We start from the raw sequence: 19,624 nt of genomic DNA on the forward strand, positions 1-19,624 counted from the left end.
CAGACTATAGAATGGACTATAGTTCATACTATATATAATGGACTATATTCCAAACTACAGAAAAGAACTATAGTACAGACTACAATATAGACTATAATCCAGGCTATGAAATAGATTATGGACCAGACTATAGAATGGTCTACAGATCAGATTGTAAAATAGGCTATAGTCAAAACTATATAATAGACTATATTTCAGACTATAGAATTGACTATCGGCCAGACTTTATAAAGGACTATAGTCTGGACTATAAAATGAACTATAGTCCAAACTATAAAATAGACTACGGTCTAGACTATAGAATAGACTAAGGTCCAGACTATAGAATAGACTATCAAATAGGCTATAGTCCGGAATTTAGAAGCGACTATAGTCCAGACTATATATACTTAATTCCAGACTATAGAATGGACTTAAGTCTAAACTATAGAATCGACTTTAGTCCAGACTATAGAATGCACTTTAGTTCAGCTTATAGAATGAACTTTAGTCCAGATTATATAATGGACTTTAATCCAGATTATAGAATGGACTAAAGGACTTTAGTCCACATTATAGCATAAACTTAAATCCAGACTATTGAATAGACTTTTGTCCAGACTATAGAATGAACTTTAGTCCAGACTATAGAATGAACTTTATTTCAGACTTATGTACAGACTAACGAATGGACTATATCACAGACTGAAAGAACTTTAGTCTAGACTATGGAATGGACTAGAGTCCAGACTTTAGAATGGACTATAGTCAAGACTATGGAACGACTATAGCTCAGACCATAAAATGGACTTTAGTCCATACTATAGAATGGACTTAGGTCTAGACTATAGAATGAACTTAAGTCCATACCAAAGAAAAGACTTTAGTCCAGACTTTAAAATGGACTTTAATCCAGACTGTAGAATGAACTTTAGTCTATACTATAGAATGGGCTTTAGTCCAGACTTATGAATGAACTATAGTCTAGACTATAGAATGGACTTCAGACTATGAAATGGACTTTAGTCCACACTGTAGATTAGACTATAATTCTGAATGTAAGTCAAATTAAATACTATACTATAATCCATACAAATAGTTCAAAATTAGACATAATAGACTAGACAATAGTCCAAACAAAGGATTAAAGAATAGACTACATTCCAGATTATAATCTAGAATATAAAATAGACTATTATTCAAATTAAAGAAAAGTCTGTAGTCCAGTTAAAAGAATAGTCTATAGGCCAGACTATAGAATAGACTGTCACTCAAACTAAAGATTAGACTATAATTTGTCCCGACTTGAAATTGGACCATAGACCAGTCCGTAGAGTAGAATATAGTTTAGACTTGAGACAAAAATGTAGTACATACTATAATTTTGATTATACAAAACTAAATAAACTACAGTTCAGATTATGGAATAGATAATGGCAAAGACTACATATATGTATATAGTCTAGTGGTTTTTTATTCATATCTTAATCATTTATGCATAAAACATAAATATTTTTAGTTAAAATTTAAAAAATTAAAAAAAAAATCAAAAAAAAAACTATATACAAATAAAATAATCATATTTAATACTGTTGCAAAGAAAATCTAACTACTTTATTCATTATATGAAATCTAAATACTATTGAAATTAATTGTAAATTTGTTACAAATATCAAAACACATAAAAAAACTAAACAAATAAAATTATTTTGAAAATAATTTTAAGTTTGTCTCTAGGAGATTACATTATTTTCTATATTTATTTGTTTACATTGTTAATAAAAATTAAAAACTTAACTAAATTATAAAATTCACAATCTCTAGAGCCCCGAGATTGTGAAATTTTATATAAGAACAAAAAAATCGATATAAAAATTTATATTTCATGAAAAAGTAAAACATATTTCAAATATTTCATCTAAAACTAAAATATTTACATTTTCAAAATTTAAGTTTATAGATTTTTTTAATTAAAATAATATTTAAAAAAAATTGTTCTAAAATTTGTATGTTTTATTTTAAATAAAATAAATATATATATAAAAAAATTATTAAAAAAAATAATAATAAAATAAATAAAATGATTTATTGATTAAAAAATTATAAACAATTGAGTTTTTAATAATGTATTGAAACAGCTGATGAAGTTAGGGCCAATTTTTAGGTGAAGGATTAGGGATTAAAAGTTAAATCTTTAAAGTTGTTTTTGAGTTAGTTAATTATGTTCAGTTAGTTATTAGAATAAATTATGAAAACTTCTCCACACAAAATGTATGAAAACTCATTGTCGACAGCGGTTGTGGTTCTAAAAGTCGAAGTCGACTTTTAGTCGATAACTCGACTATCGTCTGTGAAAAAGTCGACTTTGTTAATAAATGTTGAAAAGTCTAAAAAAGTCGAAAAGTCAAAAAAAATCGGAAAAATAAAAATGTCGAAAAGCCGAAAAGTCGGGAAAAGTCGAAAAGTCGACTATTTATAAAATACATATAGTCGAAAAGTAGAAAAATCGACTTTTCGTATAATGCAAGAAGACGAAAAGTCGACTTTTAACTAAATGCAAAAAGTCGACTTTTAACTAAATACAAAAAGTCGAAAAGTCGACTTTTCGTTTCAACTGTAGAACCCTAGCTGTTATATTTACAATAGGGTTCTATAGTTGAAACGTAAAGTCGACTTTTCGACTTTTTGACTTTTTGCATTTTATGAAAAGTCGACTTTTCGACTTTTTACATTTTATGAAAAGTCGACTTTTCGACTTTTTGCATTTTATGAAGTGTCGATTTTTCGACTTTTTTCATTTAATTAAAAGTCGATTTTTCGACTTTTCGTCTTTTAATATTTTATAACTTTCGACTTTCCGACTTTTTTCGACTTTCCGACTTTTTCGATTTTTCGGCTTTTTTCGACTTTTTGACTTCCAACTTTTTCTGCCTTTTCTGCCTTTTCGACTATAAAGTTGCCAGAAGCGTAAATTTATAATGTTGCCATTTAACATTATATTATTATTATTATTATTATTTATTATTATTAATAAAAAAAAAAATTATTTATATTTTTTCTATTTATTGCAATTTTTTGAGTTTTTTCGACTTCTTTCTATGATTGACTTTTTCTGACTTTTCGACTTTTTAGACTATTTTCGACTTTTTCCGATTTTTTTCGACTTCTTTCGACTTTTTCCGACTTTTTTCAACTTTTTCCGACTTTTCGACTTTTTCCGACTTTTCGACTTTTTTCATAGACGATAGTCAAGTTATCGACTTTTTAGGAACAAAATAGTCGACTTCGACTTTTCGACTTTTTTCGACAAAAAGTCGATTGTTCGATTATTCGAAAGTCGATTTATAGAACCCTAATATACAATTGTCTTCTTCCTTTTTATAAAACATGCATCGTTTTGATAACAAACAGTGGCATTTTCTATTGTTTTGTATGGCAACACTACAAAGTTTATTCTTGTACTTAAAAACATCAGATTACAATTATTTTTAGATTTACTAAACTGATTATTAATTGACAGTTAATTGTAAACTCAAAAACCAGCTCTAACCTAGAAAAAAATAAAACGAAGTTCTTATAAAAGAATAACATTTATCACCACTTTAAAAGTAGCACTAAGTGATTATTTTATACCTTCTCTGGAAGTGCTGTTTATTGACGTCTAAAAAAGCGAAAAAAAATTGTTTAAAATTAAAGGTATATTTTTTGTACTGAAATTTTTTGAATTGAAGCCCTTTTTATTTTGGAGTTAATTGATAAATGCGTGTAATTTATTTATGTTAATATTATTTATGTCAAATTAGTTGTATTCTATGTATTATACTACAATTTCAAATCCTGATAATATCAATAATTTAAAATCAAATAAAAAGAATCCTCCCTCCTATGACAGTCCTGTGTTAAAATCATAACTTCTTTAGTTCTTCTTCAGTACTTCCATGGAGTAAATTCTACCAAATTAGAGAATATTAAAAAGAAAAAGAACTAAAATTTAGGAGCCTTAATTGTAGCCGATTTCAGTATATATTACAGCCTACAAATAGAGTTTTCCAGGTTTCAAAATTTGTTTATAACTGTTTTATAACGTTCACTTGCTGTATACACATATCGATACAACCCTGCAGAAAAATTTAGTCAAGACAACAACCTGAACATATGACACTTGTATTTAGCTGTGTTTAATCAACACAACAACTGACAGCAAAAAAAATATTGGCGGCAAAAAACCAAAACAAACTAGAAAGTGTGTAACTAAAGAAATAAGAGAAAAAACTCAACATTCACAACTTCTTAGCTATTCTTTAAAATTGCGCTAATTTTTCCTTAATTATTTAAGTTTTTGTAATAAATTTGTTCTATGTTTTAAAGGAGAGAGTGAGAAAAAAATGTTAAATTTAAATTGTGTGATTTGTGCCGAACTATTTACTGCATCGGATGATGTACATGTCACCAGTTGTGGACACATGTTTCATATAGCTTGCCTAAGTCAATGGCTGCAAAGGTATGTTTTTGTTTTATTTATAATTTTTTTTTATAATTGTTTATTATTTGTTTGTTTCTTTCTTTGCGGCTTAGATCGAAAACTTGCCCCCAGTGTCGTAATAAATGTACCGATCGTAATATTATAAGAGTTTACTTTAATTTAGCTAATCTAGATGTTAGTCGCATTGATGTTGGTTCACTGCAGGAACAGTTGGATAATGTTCAGCTACAGTTGAAGGTTAAAGAAAAGGAATTACAAAAGTCTGCAAACCAAATAAAAGACTCCAAAGAGACACAAAAGAAATGCATGTAAGTTTTTAAGTTAATCTGTCTAAAATTGTAACCAAAAATTCTTGAATTATTTATTTCTTCTTTATCCTCTTAGGAAAACCATAGCTGGTCTAGAAAAGGATTTACAAAGCAAAAGTTTTCTTATACTTAACTATGCTGAAAAGGTAAATTTTCTTTAGAATTTTCTTTAAAAAAATAAAAACTTTAATAATTATTTCTTTATTTTTAGACAAAAATGTTGGAATCTCAAGTTAAAGCCATGGATAATCTACGTAAAGAAAATAAAAATTTAAAACTTCAAATAGATGCCATGGAAGGTATTAATACATTATTAACATCAACCATGAGTGATGCTGAGAAAATGCTGCAGAATGAAAGTGATCCGAAAATTTTATCCGTTTGGGTGGCGACTTTAAAAAGGTAAAGTGGTTTACGTATCAAAATTGATTTTCTTGTAAAAAGTTATTTCTTTCGAGAGAAAAGTTATTTTCTGGTATAAAGTGTTTCTTGTGAAAATGTTCATTCCTAGCGAAAGGTAGATTGTCTTGTGAAAAGTTGCTTTTTTTAGTGATAAGTAGATGTTCTAAGTGAAATGATGTTTATTAAGGGAAATGTTGTTTTTTTTTTTTTTTTGTGAAAAGCTTTTTTTTCTTGAGAAAAATTGCTTTTCTGGGAAAACATTCTGATGAAAAGTTTCTTTTCTAGTAAAAAGATGTTTTCTGTTAAAAGGCAACCTTTCTGGTGAAAAGTTCTAGAAAAAATTGATTTTCTGATGCAAAGTTGGATTGGTGATGAAAAGTTCTTTCTGCTAAACAGTTGAATTTGTGTTGTAATATTGCTTATGATGAAAAGTTGCTTACCTAGTGAAATGTAGCTTTTCTAATGAAAAATTGTATATCTGATGAAAAGTGGCTTTTGTTATAAAAATTTTGTTTTTGTAATGAAAAGTTGCTTTTCCTGTTGAAATGTTGCTTTTATAATGAAAAATTGCTTAGCTTCTAATGAAAAGTATATTTTCTAAAAAAAGTTGCTTTTCTGTTGAAAAGTTGTTTTTCTATTGAGAAGTTGCTTTTATAGTGAAATGTTGCTTTTTTATGATGAAAATTTGCTTTTCTGATGAAAAGTTGCTTTTCTGATAAAAAGTTGTTTTTCTGATGAAAAGTTGCTTTTGTGAGGAAAAGTTGCATTTGTGAGGAAAAGTTGCTTTTGTGAGGCAAAGTTGCATTTGTGAGGAAAAGTTGCTTTTGTGAGGAAAAGTTGCTTCGGTGATAAGAAGTGGCTTTTGTGATGAAAAGTTGCTTTTCTATTGAGAAGTTGCTTTTGTAGTGAAATGTTGCCTTTTTCTGATGAAAAGTTGCTTTTCTGATGAAAAGTTGCTTTTCTGATGAAAAGTTGCTTTTCTGATGAAAAGTTGCTTTTGTGATGAAAAGTTGCTTTTGTTATGAAAAGTTGATTTTCTGACGTAAAATTGCTTTTCTGATGAAAAGTTGATTTTCTGATGTAAAGTTGCTTTTCTGATGAAAAGTTGCTTTTCTGATGAAAAGTTGCTTTTCTGATGAAAAGTTGTTTTTCTGATGAAGAGTTGCTTTTCTGATGAAAAGTAGCTTTTCTGATGAAAAGTTGCTTTTCTGATGAAAAGTTGCTTTTCTGATAAAAAGTTGCTTTTGTGATGAAAAGTTGCTTTTGTGATGAAAAGTTGCTTTTGGGATGAAAAGTTGCTTTTGTGAGGAAAAGTTGCTTTTGTGATAAAAAATTGCTTTTCTGATGAAAAGTTGCTTTTCTGATGAAAAGTTGCTTATCTGATGAAAAGTTGCTTTTCTGATGAAAAGTTGCTTTTCTGATGAAAAGTTGCTTTTTTGATGAAATGTTGCTTTTCTGATAAAAAGTTGCTTTTTAGATGATGAAAAGTTGCTTATCTGATGACAAGTTGCTTTTCTGATGAAATGTTGCTTTTCTGATAAAAAGTTGTTTTGGAGATGAAAAGTTGCTTTTCTGATGAAGAGTTGCTTTTGTGATGAAAAGTTGCTTTTCTATTAAGAAGTTGCTTTTGTAGTGAAATGTTGTGTTTTTATGATCAAAAGTCGCGTTTGTGATGAAAAGTTGCTCTTCTGATGAAAAGTTGCTCTTCCGATAAAAAGTTGCTTTTCTGATAAAAATTCACTTTTCTGTTGATAATTTACTTTTCTGATGAAAAGTTGCTTTCCTAATAAAATTGGCTTCTCTTTTTTGAAAAGTTGCTTTTGCGTTGAAAAGTTGATTTTCTTCCGAATATTTGTTTGAAAGTTAAATTTTTTATGAAATGATTCTCTTCTTGTGCAAATCTAAAGACTTTTAAATGAGTTTATTTTAAAAGATAAAATATTTTTGTCTTTTGCAGAGAATTAAGAGTGTGTGAAACCAAAAAAGCTGATATGCGTGGTGTTTTAAAAGTCGTACAAAATGATTTGCGCAAAGAAATCGATCAAAGAAAGTAAGTTTTAAAAAAATAACTAGAAAATTCCATAACTCATAGAACAAGTATTTAATCAAATACCTTAATTACAGAAAACAAGAAGAAAGAATATCCCAGTTAGAAAGTGAAAATTATCAATTATTAGAAAAGGTATTTATAATAAAATCAATAAAACTATAAAAAAAAAGTTTAAACAAATGTCAATATTTCTTGTAATTATTATAGATCAAAGTTTTAGAGGCCACCATTAAAAAGTGCAACAACAATAACAATAATAACAATAACTATGATGCTGAAAAATCCCTTAATGGTAGTATTGGTTTAAATACTGCTTGCAATAATAGTATAGAAATAATGTCACCACCAGTTGTAAAAATTAAAGAAGAGAAACGTTTAACTATATCACCCACAATTGTAAGTTACTCATTAAAATAAATATTGTAAAAATTTTTATTTAACTTTTTTTTAACAAATTTAGAAAGATAATATTAAAAAAATTGAGGAATCATCATCACCTTATTTGAATATAAAATCCTGTAGTGTACTCCTGCCACCTTTATTAATGAAAAATCATGAAAATCGTATTAGCAATAATACCAAACCCATGGGTAATAAGTTAACAGTATTGAAAATTTCACCCACAAAACCAGCCTTAGGAGCGATACGCAAAACAAGAAGTGATTTAAGTCAAAAGGTAAATAACATTCAAAAAAAAAATAATATTAAAAAAATTTGTTTAAAAATTACTTTTAAATTATTTACAGTATTCGATATTAAAAAAGCCGCGCTTAGATTTGGCAGCCAGTTCAGGCTCTTCTGGCTCCACTATGAAACCTTTAGCTCCTAATTTTGTATTTAATGGTTTTGGTGGCTCTGAACGTGTGGATCCTTTTGAAAGTAAACTCAATTCTGATGATGATTGTCAAGTGGTTAGTGAAACAAAAGAACAAACTGAATTAAAAGCAAAATCTGCTCCTACCTCAAGTATACATAGTCGTCTGAAGTCTGGTGGTTTGCGTAATTTCAAATTAACCAAGTGATTTTGTAGTGAGAATAAAAAAACTTCCTTATTTCCCCTTCCCTTTTAGTCAATCCCTAAGTTTTTTTGTTTAAAAAAGAACTGAATATAAATCTTAGTTAAAAAGTTAGTGAAGTTTAATAAATTATTTTTATGTTTATTATATATACATGTATGTCATTTATTTCCTTAAATTTCCTTAATGCAAATTTAATTTATTATTATGTTCTTTCTTTCTTTCATCGTCCTTATCTGTTTAATAGTGTAATAGAAAATCTGTGCCTGTACAATAACAAAAAAATATATGAAATGGTAAAGAAATTTACTTAAATGCTTAATTGCACATTAATTAAAACATAATTATATTGTTTGTTAATCATTTATAAATTTGATGATATTAGTTTCATTTCATAAAATTCCATTTTAATTTAAATTTATAAATAAAATAAATTTTGTACATTTCATCTAAAGTTTAGTTTTAATTTTATAGTCGAAACATGTATGCATTTTTTGATGAAATGAAACTTTCTGTTGAAAAGTTGCTTTTGTTGTGAAAGTTGCTTTTGTTGTGAAAGTAGCTATTGAGGCAAAAAGTTGCTTTTCTAATGAAAATTTGCTTTTCTAATGCAAATTTTCTTTTCTTATAAAAATTTACTTTCCTGATGAAAAGTTGCTTTTTTGACGAATAGTTGCTTTTTTGACGAAAAGTTACTTTTTTGACGAAAAGTTGCTTTTATGATGAAAAGTTGCTTTTTAAATAAAAAGCAGTCTTTCTGATGAAATGTTGCTTTTTAGATGAAAAGTTGCTTTTCTGATGAAAAGTTGCTTTTTTGATGAAAAGTTGCTTTTCTGAAGAAAAGTTGTCCTTCTGATGAAATTTAGCTTTCTGATGAAATGTTGCTTTTAGATGAAAAGTTGCTTTTATGATGACAAGTTGTTTTCAGATGAAAAGTTGCTTACAAATGAAAAGTTGCTTTATAGATGAAAAGTTGTCTTTCTGATGAAATGTTGCTTTTTAGATGAAATGTTGCTTTTAGTTGCTTTTCTGGTGGAAAGTAGCATTTCTGATGAAAAGTTGCTTTTATGATGAAAAGTTGCTTTTCTGATAAAAAGATGCTTTTTTGATAAAAAGTTACTTTTCTGATGAAAAGTAACTTTTCATATGAAATGTTGCTTTTCAGATGAAATGTTGCTTTTCTGATGAAAAGTTGTTTCCCTGATGAAAAGTTGCTTTTTAGATGAAAAGTTGTTATCTGATGAAAACTTTCATTTCAGATAAAAAAGTTGCTTTTCTATTGAAATTTTGTTATACCCTACACCACTATAGTGGGGAGGGTATTATAAATTTGTGCTGATGTTTGTAACATACAAAAATATTGGTCCAATACCCAGATTCAGAATCATTTTTTGAGTCGATTAAGACATGTCCGTCCGTCTGTCCGGCTGGCTGGCTGTCCATGTAAACCTTGTGCGCAAGGTACAGGCCGCAATTTTCAAGATAATTTGATGAAATTTGGACCAAGCATGTTTTTTGGCACAGGGACGAAGCCTATTGAAAATGGTTGAAATCGGTCCATTATTTCACCTAGCCCCCATACAACTGTACCTCCCGATTTGAACTTTTTATGCCATAATTACGTCAAAAATTCTGCTATCTCTTTAAAAATTGGCACAAATAAGTTTTATATAAGTATAAATGACGCTGCAGATTTTCGTAAGGATCGGCCTATATTTGACCCTAGCCCCCATACAAACCCCCCTTCAAAAAATGACTTAAACGTCTAAAATTGACTTGTAACCATTTGTATCGCAATGAAACTCAACAAAACTAACTGTTATTTAGAAATATATCCTTTTCCCAAATTAACCGAGGATCGGCCCATATTTGACCTATATAAAGCCTCATTTAGAAATTTTAGTTTTTTATCAATAAATTGCTTAAATATTTTGGAATTATTGGTAATATTCAACATAAAACTTTCTTTATAAAAAATAAAAATTTTATAAAAAGTAAAAATATTAAAAATATACTTATGGTGTAGGGTATTATATGGTCGGCCATGCCCGACTATACTTTCCTACTTGTTTTTCTGATGGAGAAGAGTAGTTTTTCTGATGAAAAAATGCTTTCCTGATAAAAAGTTGCTTTTCTGATGAAAAGATGCTTTTCTGATGAAAAGATGCTTTCTTGATGAAAAGTGGCTTTCCTGATGAAAGGATGCTTTCCTGATGAAAAGTTGTTTTTTTTTAGATTAAAAGTTAATTTTCTGATGAAAAGTTGCTTTTCTGATGAAAAGTTGCTTTTTAGATGAAAAGTTGCCTTTTAGATGAAAAGTTTTCTTTTCTGATGAAAAGTTACTTTTTAGATGAAAAGTTGCTTTCCTGATGAAATCTAGCTTTTCAGATGAAAAGTTACTTTTTAGATGAAAAGTTGCTTTTCTGATAAAAAATTGTTGTTTTTGATAAAAAGTTGCTTTTCTAATGAAAAGTTTCTTTTCTGATGAAAACATGCTTTTCTGATGAAAACATGCTTTTCAGATAAAAAGTTGCTTTTCTATTGAAATTTTTTTTTCTGATGAAAACTTGCCCTTCTAATGAAAAGTTGATTTTCTGATGAAAACTTGCTTCCAGATAAAAATTTCAGCTGAAAAGGTGTTTTTCTGATGAAATCTTGTTTTTCTAATGAAAAGTTGATTTCGGATAAAAGTAGAATTTCAGATAAAAAGTTGATTTCTTAATGAAAAGTTGATTTTCTGATGCAAAGTGTAAAAAAAAATTTCTATTTTATTGCAAATATTACAAATTTTATTAAATATTTCTAAATGTTAGGTATAAAAAAAGAGCCGCATATAAAAAAAAAGAATTGGCAAAAATAAACTGGTTATATGTACCAGATTACAAAAATTTGTTAGGAAAAAAGAATATTCGTGCTTAATAAATCCATTAAACTATATATTTTATAATAAATGAGCACAAATGGGCGTGTACATCGTTATTTTTATAAATACATATATATTAAGCTTATGGTTAGTCTTTTTAATAGATTTTTTTTGTTAATATAAAAAAGGGAATATTTTGTGTTCTTTTAATTATTAGTAATTTTCTTTTCTGCTGTACCAGTCCATTCCTCTTTCAAATCAACTTTACAACCCAAATCACGTAAGGCCGCTTTAACATCTTGCAAAATGGTAGGATGTTCGCTAATGGCGCTATTTAAGACATCCTCAACACCAAATGAAAGCCAAGTGTCACATTGTTCGCGAGACCGTGATACCATATTACGTATAGCCCAGGCTCCATTGCGCTGGAAAAATAAATCAAAAGACTTTAATAATCTAAAAATGTTCGTTTTGGTATATGTCTTCTACTACCTGCACAAATTTATTCTTTTGATGTAAACGCATAGCTTCCACAATATTTTCGGAAATTCCCGTATCAAACAGGGTTTTACTATTATCCTTAACACGTAATGTTAAAGTGGAAATACAGGCTAAGGCTGCTACTACCAGATTTTCATTAGACTGAAAAGGTTATGTTTATTTTGTAACGAGTTATGAAAGTTGTATTTTTTGTAACTTACCATATGAGTATGTAATAGCTCTTTTAGTACGGGAGCAACACCATGTTGTACAATGTGACATTTAACAGCATCATGACCGGCAAGCGCACGTAAAAGTTTTAGGGCCTCACGATTTAAACGCACATTATTTGTATTGTTTTCCTATAAGAAAGCAATTTAAATATATTTCTATCTAAATACAAATATACATTTTAACTTACCATTACACCTAACACTAACTTAATACCACCTGCTTCATCGACTGTAGTACAAAATTCTTGTCGCACCGCCAAAGTACCAATAGTTAATAACAAATCGGCTAATATAGTAACTTCCTCAAATTCAGCCAGAAGATTTGTTAAATCGACAATAAATTCAGCTGCCAATTGACGGGCATGCTCATGAGCACAACCGAATTCAACACGAATATCATCATCTAAAACCAAATAACGACAAAGAGTTAAAGCATCACGCAATACTTTACTACTCTTATCCTTGCTCACAAATGGTTTTAAATGTTCTATAATATTGGCTTTAATTATATTTTGTCGATTCATTTCGTGCATAACACAACATTTCTGAAGCCATTGTAAAGACAAACAGACCACTTGATCGTTATCGACATAAGTGTCGAGTAGACGTTTAGCCAAAGCCAAGGCAGTAGCATCAAATATATCGGGCTGTTTGTTGTATAAACTATTCAATGTTTTAAGGGTGGCCTCAATAACAACCGTATTGCTTTTACTCTCCGCTAAATCAAGCTGTTGATCTAAAATTTGTAGCAGCAAGCAGTTGACGTGATATTTAGCAGCCAAAACACGATGTGGTAGAGATTTTTGACATTCATCTTCGATTGTTTTAAGTAAATTCAAAAGTTTTTCTTTGTCTGCACATTTTTCGTCCAAATAAACTTTAAGATTGTCAATGGACTCATTAAGAATGGGTTTACCCGATTCAGCATTGATGGTTAAATCCTTAATAATGTTTGCCAGATTAATGCCCTGAAAAATAAATATTTAAGCTAAATCTGAGTCATTTATGTTTGCTTATAAAATAGAACACCCATGCCCGTTTCGTTTATGTATATTTAAACACCTACTTGTGCTTCAAATTGATTGATGGTCTCCTGTCTGGCTTCCTCGGGTGACATGTCAAATTCCACAATGTTTTCTTTAACAACATCATCAAATGTATCTTGTGAAATTACTTTTGCCATATTATTTCAAAGGTTTCCTATTTGAGTTTCTAAAAGACAAAGAAATTTTCTTTATTTGTTGCAACTTCTTCCCACACACACATGCAAACAACAGCTGAAGTTTTTAGAACTTTTTTTTTTTTGTTGCGCTTAATAAATTTTGATAGTTTAATGGTATTTGTAATATTTAACCGACGTTTTTTTAATTTTTTTTATAACATTTGTTAAATTTTGTTAATTTTTTCAAATTTATTTTAATCTTTTAATAATTATCAGCTGTGCAGTAGTAACAAATGAAGTTACCGGACAAGCCGAATTTAATAAGATGATATTAGGGGGTATTTAAAGAAATTCTTTGTTATTTTTTTTTGTATTGAATTTGACATATTAACTTATTGCTTTAAGTGTAATTTGACATTTCAGCTAACCGTTTGTAAAGATCTTAAATAAATTCGCTTTGTTACCGTAATTGTTTTTGCTATTTGAAAAGTGTTGCATTTTGTCGCTAAATTAAAAGCGCTTGAAACATAATTTTTTGCGTTTATCAGTTGCAAATACTTAAAAGAATTTGTTCATTATTTTTGCAAACAACACTGCAGTGTTTCATAAATGGACTTTCAATAGTTATCTATTTATTGCAAATTTTAAAGCTACAAATTTTGAAAAACAACACTGCACGGTTCAAACTAGGATTCTATAAATCGACTTTCGAATAATCGAACAATCGACTAGTTCGAAGTCGACTATTTTGTTCCAAAAAAGTTGATAACTCGACTATCGTCTGTGAAAAAAGTCGAAAAGTCGACTTTGTGAATAAAAGTCGATAAGTCGAATAAAGTCGAAAAAAGTCGAATAAAGTCGAAAAAAGTCGAAAAGTCGTAAAAAGTCAAAAAGTTGAAAAAATCGATTGTAGAAATAAGTCAAAAATTTTAAAAAGTGGCAAAAAAGTCAAAAACTCTAAAATAGTCGGAAAAACTCGAAAAAAGTCAAAAAATTGTCGGAAAAAAAGTAGAAAGAAGTAAAATAGTCAAAAAGTCAAAAAAATCTAAAAGTCGAAAAAAGTCGGAAAAGTCGACTATTTATAAAATACTTATAGTCGAAAAGTCTAAAAGTCGACTTTTATTTAAATGAAAAAAGTCGAAAATTTGAAAAATCGACTTTTCATAAAATGCAAAATGTCGAAAAGTCGAAAAGTCGACTTTTAAATAATGAAAAAAGTCGAAAAGTCGACTTTTCGTTTCAACTGTAGAACCCTAGTTCAAACTATTAACTTTTGTTGGAAAAAGTCGAAGTTGATTATTTTATTAAAAAAGCGGTTAGTCGATATTATTTTGTGAATATTTTCGAAAATTCCAATTTATAAATACAAGTCAAAAAAAGTCGAAAAATTCATTAATAATTAGGTAATTTTTAAAATTTTCGAAAAAATAAAAAATTAAACAGCTGAACTTATATAAACTAAAAAAAAGTTAGAGTGGATTTAAATTACTTTCAAAAACCCTAATTATTAATGTAAACTAAGTGCAACTCTGCTACTTAAATGTCAGACAGACAGAGAGAGCAAAAACCAACAAAAAGAAGAAGCATTTCATAAAAGCTCTCATTCAGTGCATTATTCAAGTAAAAAAAATTAATTCGTCACATTTTTTAGTAAAAATTACGAAAACCCCGTTTTTAACCAAATAAAGACACAATTTTTATACAAAACAATTGCAATTTTAGCAAAAAATTTATAAAACTTTTTAAAAATATAATTTCTTAATAGTTTTGCAAAGTTTAAAAATAAAAAAAATGGAAGACGATTGGGGTAAGTGTTGGCAAAAAAAATGTTTTTTGTTTGAAGTCTTGAAAAGTTCGAAGGAATTTTCATACAGAGGCCACTTCCCCTATCAAAAAAAAAAAACTGTTGGCCATGTGCTTTATATTTATGGGCAATTATAAGACATCTCTGGTTATATTTATAGTAAGGAATAAGTTTAAATAATATCTCTTAAGAAAATACATTATGAAACCTTGAAATTGAACATGAAATCAACAAATGTATTAATATTTGACAAACAAATTATTCTTATGCTTCTAGAAAGTGCTGCTGACAAGCCTATAGTTGTTATACCCGACAAAATTAACAAATGGGCTGGTGAGGACGATGATGAAGATGTCAAAGTAAGTGGTTATTTGTTTTGCTGAAACAATATTTTATGTTTTCATTTGGTAACATAATTATGCATAAATCAATTTAGTAACTTGCTTTTTCAATTGACACGTGTATGATTTTTTTTTCGTGGCCTTTGTGTGGTTGATTGTCTCTACCTCCCCGCCCGCCTTGTTTATGTGTGTAAATGTGTATATTTTTGTTTTAAATAAAAATATGCAGTACCCATGTATATTGCTTCATTTTGCCTGCCTTGCATATTGTTTCAAGCCAAATCATTGTAGAAAGTGGTTTTCAACAAGTTTTTTTTTGTACCCTACTCGATTATAGCATGAAGCATAATATGCGTTTATGCTAATGTATTTCTTAAAACAATGTACACTATAAGAGCTTTTTTTGTGTAAAAGTATAAAAATATGAATTTGTAATAAATCCCTGATAGTTCTTGCATCGTGTTAAAATACCAGTCTAATATTTGTCTTAATTTTGTAAAACACTAACATTTTGTTAGTTCAGTGAAAACTAGACTTTTCACTAAAAACGCAATATTCCCAAAAACCCGCGGCATTGCACCAGAAAATCGAGTATCCTATTCCATAATTTGAAATTAAATTTATTATAAGGGTAGTGATGTGTTTCCTCTTTGCTCGCTCCGCTGAAATCACTCTGATCGACATGAGTAAAAATAGGTCTGATAGCAAATTGTTAATTATGTTTTAAATTAATGTTATTAAAATCTTTGAAATAGTGACAAACCTATTTTGATTCCTTTCCATTTACAGGACAGTTGGGATATCGAGGAGGAAGAAAAGAAGGATGAAGAAAAGCATGAAACAAAAGCGAAGGCACCCGTTAAAACGAAACCTAACAAAGCACTGAAATCAAAACTAGCCGAACAAGAGGTAAATATTTTATGATTTTTAACATGAACTAATAGCAGTAATTCGACCTAAAATTCACAACATTTAGACGTTTTAGATAGATAGATAGATAGATAGATAGATAGATAGATAGATAGATAGATAGATAGATAGATAGATAGATAGATAGATAGATAGATAGATAGATAGATAGATAGATAGATAGATAGATAGATAGATAGATAGATAGATAGATAGATAGATAGATAGATAGATAGATAGATAGATAGATAGATAGATAGATAGATAGATAGATATATAGATAGATAGATAGATAGATAGATAGATAGATAGATAGATAGATAGATAGATAGATAGATAGATAGATAGATAGATAGATAGATAGATAGATAGATAGATAGATAGATAGATAGATAGATAGATAGATAGATAGATAGATAGAGAGATAGATAGATAGATAGATAGATAGATAGATAGATAGATAGATAGATAGATAGATAGATAGATAGATATATAGATAGATAGATAGATAGATAGATAGATAGATAGATAGATAGATAGATAGATAGATAGATAGATAGATAGATAGATAGATAGATAGATAGATAGATAGATAGATAGATAGATAGATAGATAGATAGATAGATAGATAGACAGATAGATTTACTATCTTCATCGAAAATATCTATTCTAGGGAATATTTAATAAATTACTTTGTGATCAGACATTTTATTTAATTTTTATTACATTTACTTCCACCAACAGAGACTGGCCGAAGAAGCTGAAGCTCAGCGTTTAGCAAACATGACACCTGAAGAAAAATTAGCTGAAAAATTGCGCCTGCAAAAAATTCAAGAAGAATCTGATTTAAAGAGTGCTTTAGAAACATTTGGTGTACAAGATATTGGTGGCGGTTTAGATGCATTTAATCCTCAAACTGAAGAAGAATTTAAAGAATTTGGAGCGACGCTTAGTTGGAAATTAGCACAATATAAAGAATCGCCTCATTTTCCACAATTTATTGAGGATTTAGTACGTAGCATAGGTGTACATTGTAAGTGATAATATAAACTAAAAACTTTACAGCACAACAAAATATTAACATATTCTGTTCTTTAAATTTCTTATAGTGGCTCTTCCCGATTTGAAAAAACTAAAAGTTAGCGTAGAAAATTTACACACCGAAAAAGTGAAATTAGAAAAACAAAATGCCAAGAAACCTGCCGGCAAGGGTAAGGGCAAAGTTACGCTGAAAAAAGAAAGTGATGTAAGTAACTGAAAAAAGTGATTTTTAAACTATAAATTATTTGTATTTGTTTAATTATTTGTATTTATTTTTCTTTTAGGATATTGATGGTTATAAAAAATATGGCAACGATTATAATACTTACGATGATTACGATGATTTTATGTAAATAGTCAGTCACTTAGTCAACTACATCGGCCAATCAATCAGTCACATAAACCCTGTAACGTTTACTTTTCGATCCTTAAACAACTAAAAAACAGTCTTGCAGACTTTCATTTGTTCGTTTGTTGAGCTCTTTTTTTTCGATTATTAAATTCTCGTCATAAAAAAACTGATAATTTGTTAATGATGTTAATATGTGATTATTAGCTCATCCTCATCGTATATTTTTTTATAAAAAAAAACAAGAGAAAAGAATGAAAAAAAAAGAAAACGACAAATATGTTATAAAGCACACGGAGGAATTTAACAAAATAATGTTAAAAACCAATCACTTTTTTTGTTTTGTTATTTAATCAAGAAATACCATATATATTATATTTCTTAATAAAAAAAACCTAAAATAAATTAAAACTATAAGTTTTCATATATTGTAATTGCAAACAAATAACAATTTGTACATTTTAAACTAGGAAAAAAACAAACGATTTATTTTTTTCATTCAGGTTGAATAATTATGTAACAGTAAAATTGTAATTTACTTTAATGAGAATTATTTTATTTTTTTGTATAAAAAATATATGTATCTATATTTAATAGTAAAACGAGAAAATTTTAGTATAATTTTTTAATGATCATTTCTATTTTACCGCGTTCACACAGTGCAATTATTCGTATCTCACTCTCTTATTCATCATTCACCCCCAATTACATACACAATGACATGAATCGCAGTACAAAATTTCAGCTGCAAATTACACAAGCTGTACGTTTGAATTACGTACGAATTACGAATGTGTGTCATCTCTAATTTTTATCGGGTATTTATTATAATCAGTTGTTTGTAGGGTTCTATAAATCGACTTTCGAATAATCGAACAATCGACTTTTTGTCGAAAAAAGTCGAAGTCGACTTTTTTGGAACAAAATAGTCGACTTCGACTATCGTCTATGAAAAAAATCGACTTTGTAAATAAAAGTCGGAAAAAGTCGAAAAAAGTCGAGAATAGTCGTAAAATGTCGTAGTCATATATTCGAAAAAAGTCGAAAGAAGTCGGAAAAAATCGAATATAGTCGAAGGTCGGAAAAATTCCAAAATAGTCGAAAAGTTGAGAAAAGTCGAAAATAGTCGGAAAAAGTCGAAAAGAAATCGAACAATCGACTTTTTGTCGAAAAAAGTCGAAGTCGACTATTTTGAAAAAAGTCGACTTTGTAAATAAAAGTCGAAAAAAGTCGGAAAGAGTGGAAAAAAGTCGGAAAAAGTCGAAAATAGTCGAAAAATGTCGTAGTCGTATATTCGAAAAACGTCGAAAGAAGTCGAAAAAAGTCGGAAAAAGTCGAATATAGTCGAAAGTCGGAAAAAGTCGAAAATAGTCGGAAAAAGTCGAAAATTCTGAAAAAGTCGAAAAATTGACTATTAATTAAATGAAAAAAATCGAAAAATCGACTTTTAACAAAATGCAAAAAGCCGACTTTTCATAAAATGTAAAAAGTCGAAAAGTCGACTTTTCATAAAATGCAAAAAGTCGAATAGTCGACTTTTCATAAAACGTAAAAAGTCGAAAAGTCGACTTCGACATCGGTTAAAGTCTGCCTAAATTTGTTCCGAGTTTAATCTAACAGCAAGTAGTAAGGAACCGATCCCTATACTGTTAAAATAATGTAATAAATGTATTTTTGTATCATACACACACAAATATTCCAAAAAATTACAAAATAACAAATTACAAATAATAAACTATCAAAAAGAATTACGAATGTGTCGTAAAATCAAGTTGATTAACATTCACAGGCCGATTTAAGTAATTCAACTGCTCCGTGTGAACTTGATATTAGAGTAGTGTTAAACAAAATTTTCGATTGCAGTAAAATAAAAGGTCGAAAGTCGGAAATTTGGAATTCATGAAATCGATAAAACTACTTTTAATATATTACAAAAGAAGAAAGACTATAAATTGCAAAAAGTTATTTTTCAAATGTCAATAGTTCAATTTTTGCAATTTGTAATTAAATAACTTTCTAACTTATAATTTTGAAAAAGTAAAATATAAAATTGCGTTATGTTCCTAATTTTCATATCGATTTATGTTATTTTGCCAATTTTCAATTTTTTAAAACTTTTGGCTTAATCTCGTTTTATGAAAAGTTGACTTTTGTCGACAAAAATAAAATAATAGATCATTTTAATATCGATAATAAAACCCTAC

General features: G+C 28.5%; 3 protein-coding genes across 3 annotated transcripts; 2 read left to right on the plus strand and 1 right to left on the minus strand.

The window, feature by feature from the left end:
- The first annotated feature begins 4,250 nt into the window (after positions 1-4,250).
- LOC111690022 (E3 ubiquitin-protein ligase TRAIP) lies at positions 4,251-8,255 on the plus strand. Its single transcript, XM_046954673.1, has 9 exons — positions 4,251-4,480; positions 4,555-4,770; positions 4,847-4,916; positions 4,982-5,172; positions 7,130-7,222; positions 7,297-7,354; positions 7,430-7,618; positions 7,683-7,898; positions 7,969-8,255. Exons 1-9 carry the CDS (start codon positions 4,365-4,367, stop codon positions 8,242-8,244), a joined length of 1,425 nt encoding a protein of 474 aa, XP_046810629.1. The 5' UTR covers positions 4,251-4,364; the 3' UTR covers positions 8,245-8,255.
- A 2,898-nt stretch (positions 8,256-11,153) lies between these two features.
- On the minus strand, positions 11,154-13,274 carry LOC111688325 (armadillo repeat-containing protein 6 homolog). The gene is made up of 5 exons (XM_023450812.2): positions 12,881-13,274; positions 12,003-12,782; positions 11,803-11,943; positions 11,594-11,743; positions 11,154-11,526 (listed from the first exon to the last, which is right to left on the minus strand). The coding sequence occupies exons 1-5, from the start codon at positions 12,995-12,997 to the stop codon at positions 11,308-11,310; spliced, it is 1,407 nt and encodes a 468-aa protein (XP_023306580.2). The 5' UTR covers positions 12,998-13,274; the 3' UTR covers positions 11,154-11,307.
- Positions 13,275-14,736: 1,462 nt separating this feature from the next.
- Positions 14,737-17,844, plus strand: LOC111688326 (eukaryotic translation initiation factor 3 subunit J). The gene is made up of 6 exons (XM_023450813.2): positions 14,737-14,783; positions 15,057-15,139; positions 15,911-16,030; positions 16,775-17,063; positions 17,140-17,276; positions 17,356-17,844. Exons 1-6 carry the CDS (start codon positions 14,768-14,770, stop codon positions 17,422-17,424), a joined length of 714 nt encoding a protein of 237 aa, XP_023306581.2. The 5' UTR covers positions 14,737-14,767; the 3' UTR covers positions 17,425-17,844.
- The last annotated feature ends 1,780 nt before the right edge of the window (positions 17,845-19,624 follow it).

Source organism: Lucilia cuprina, chromosome 6 (genome assembly GCF_022045245.1).
Source record: "Lucilia cuprina isolate Lc7/37 chromosome 6, ASM2204524v1, whole genome shotgun sequence".
NCBI lineage: Eukaryota > Metazoa > Arthropoda > Insecta > Diptera > Calliphoridae > Lucilia > Lucilia cuprina.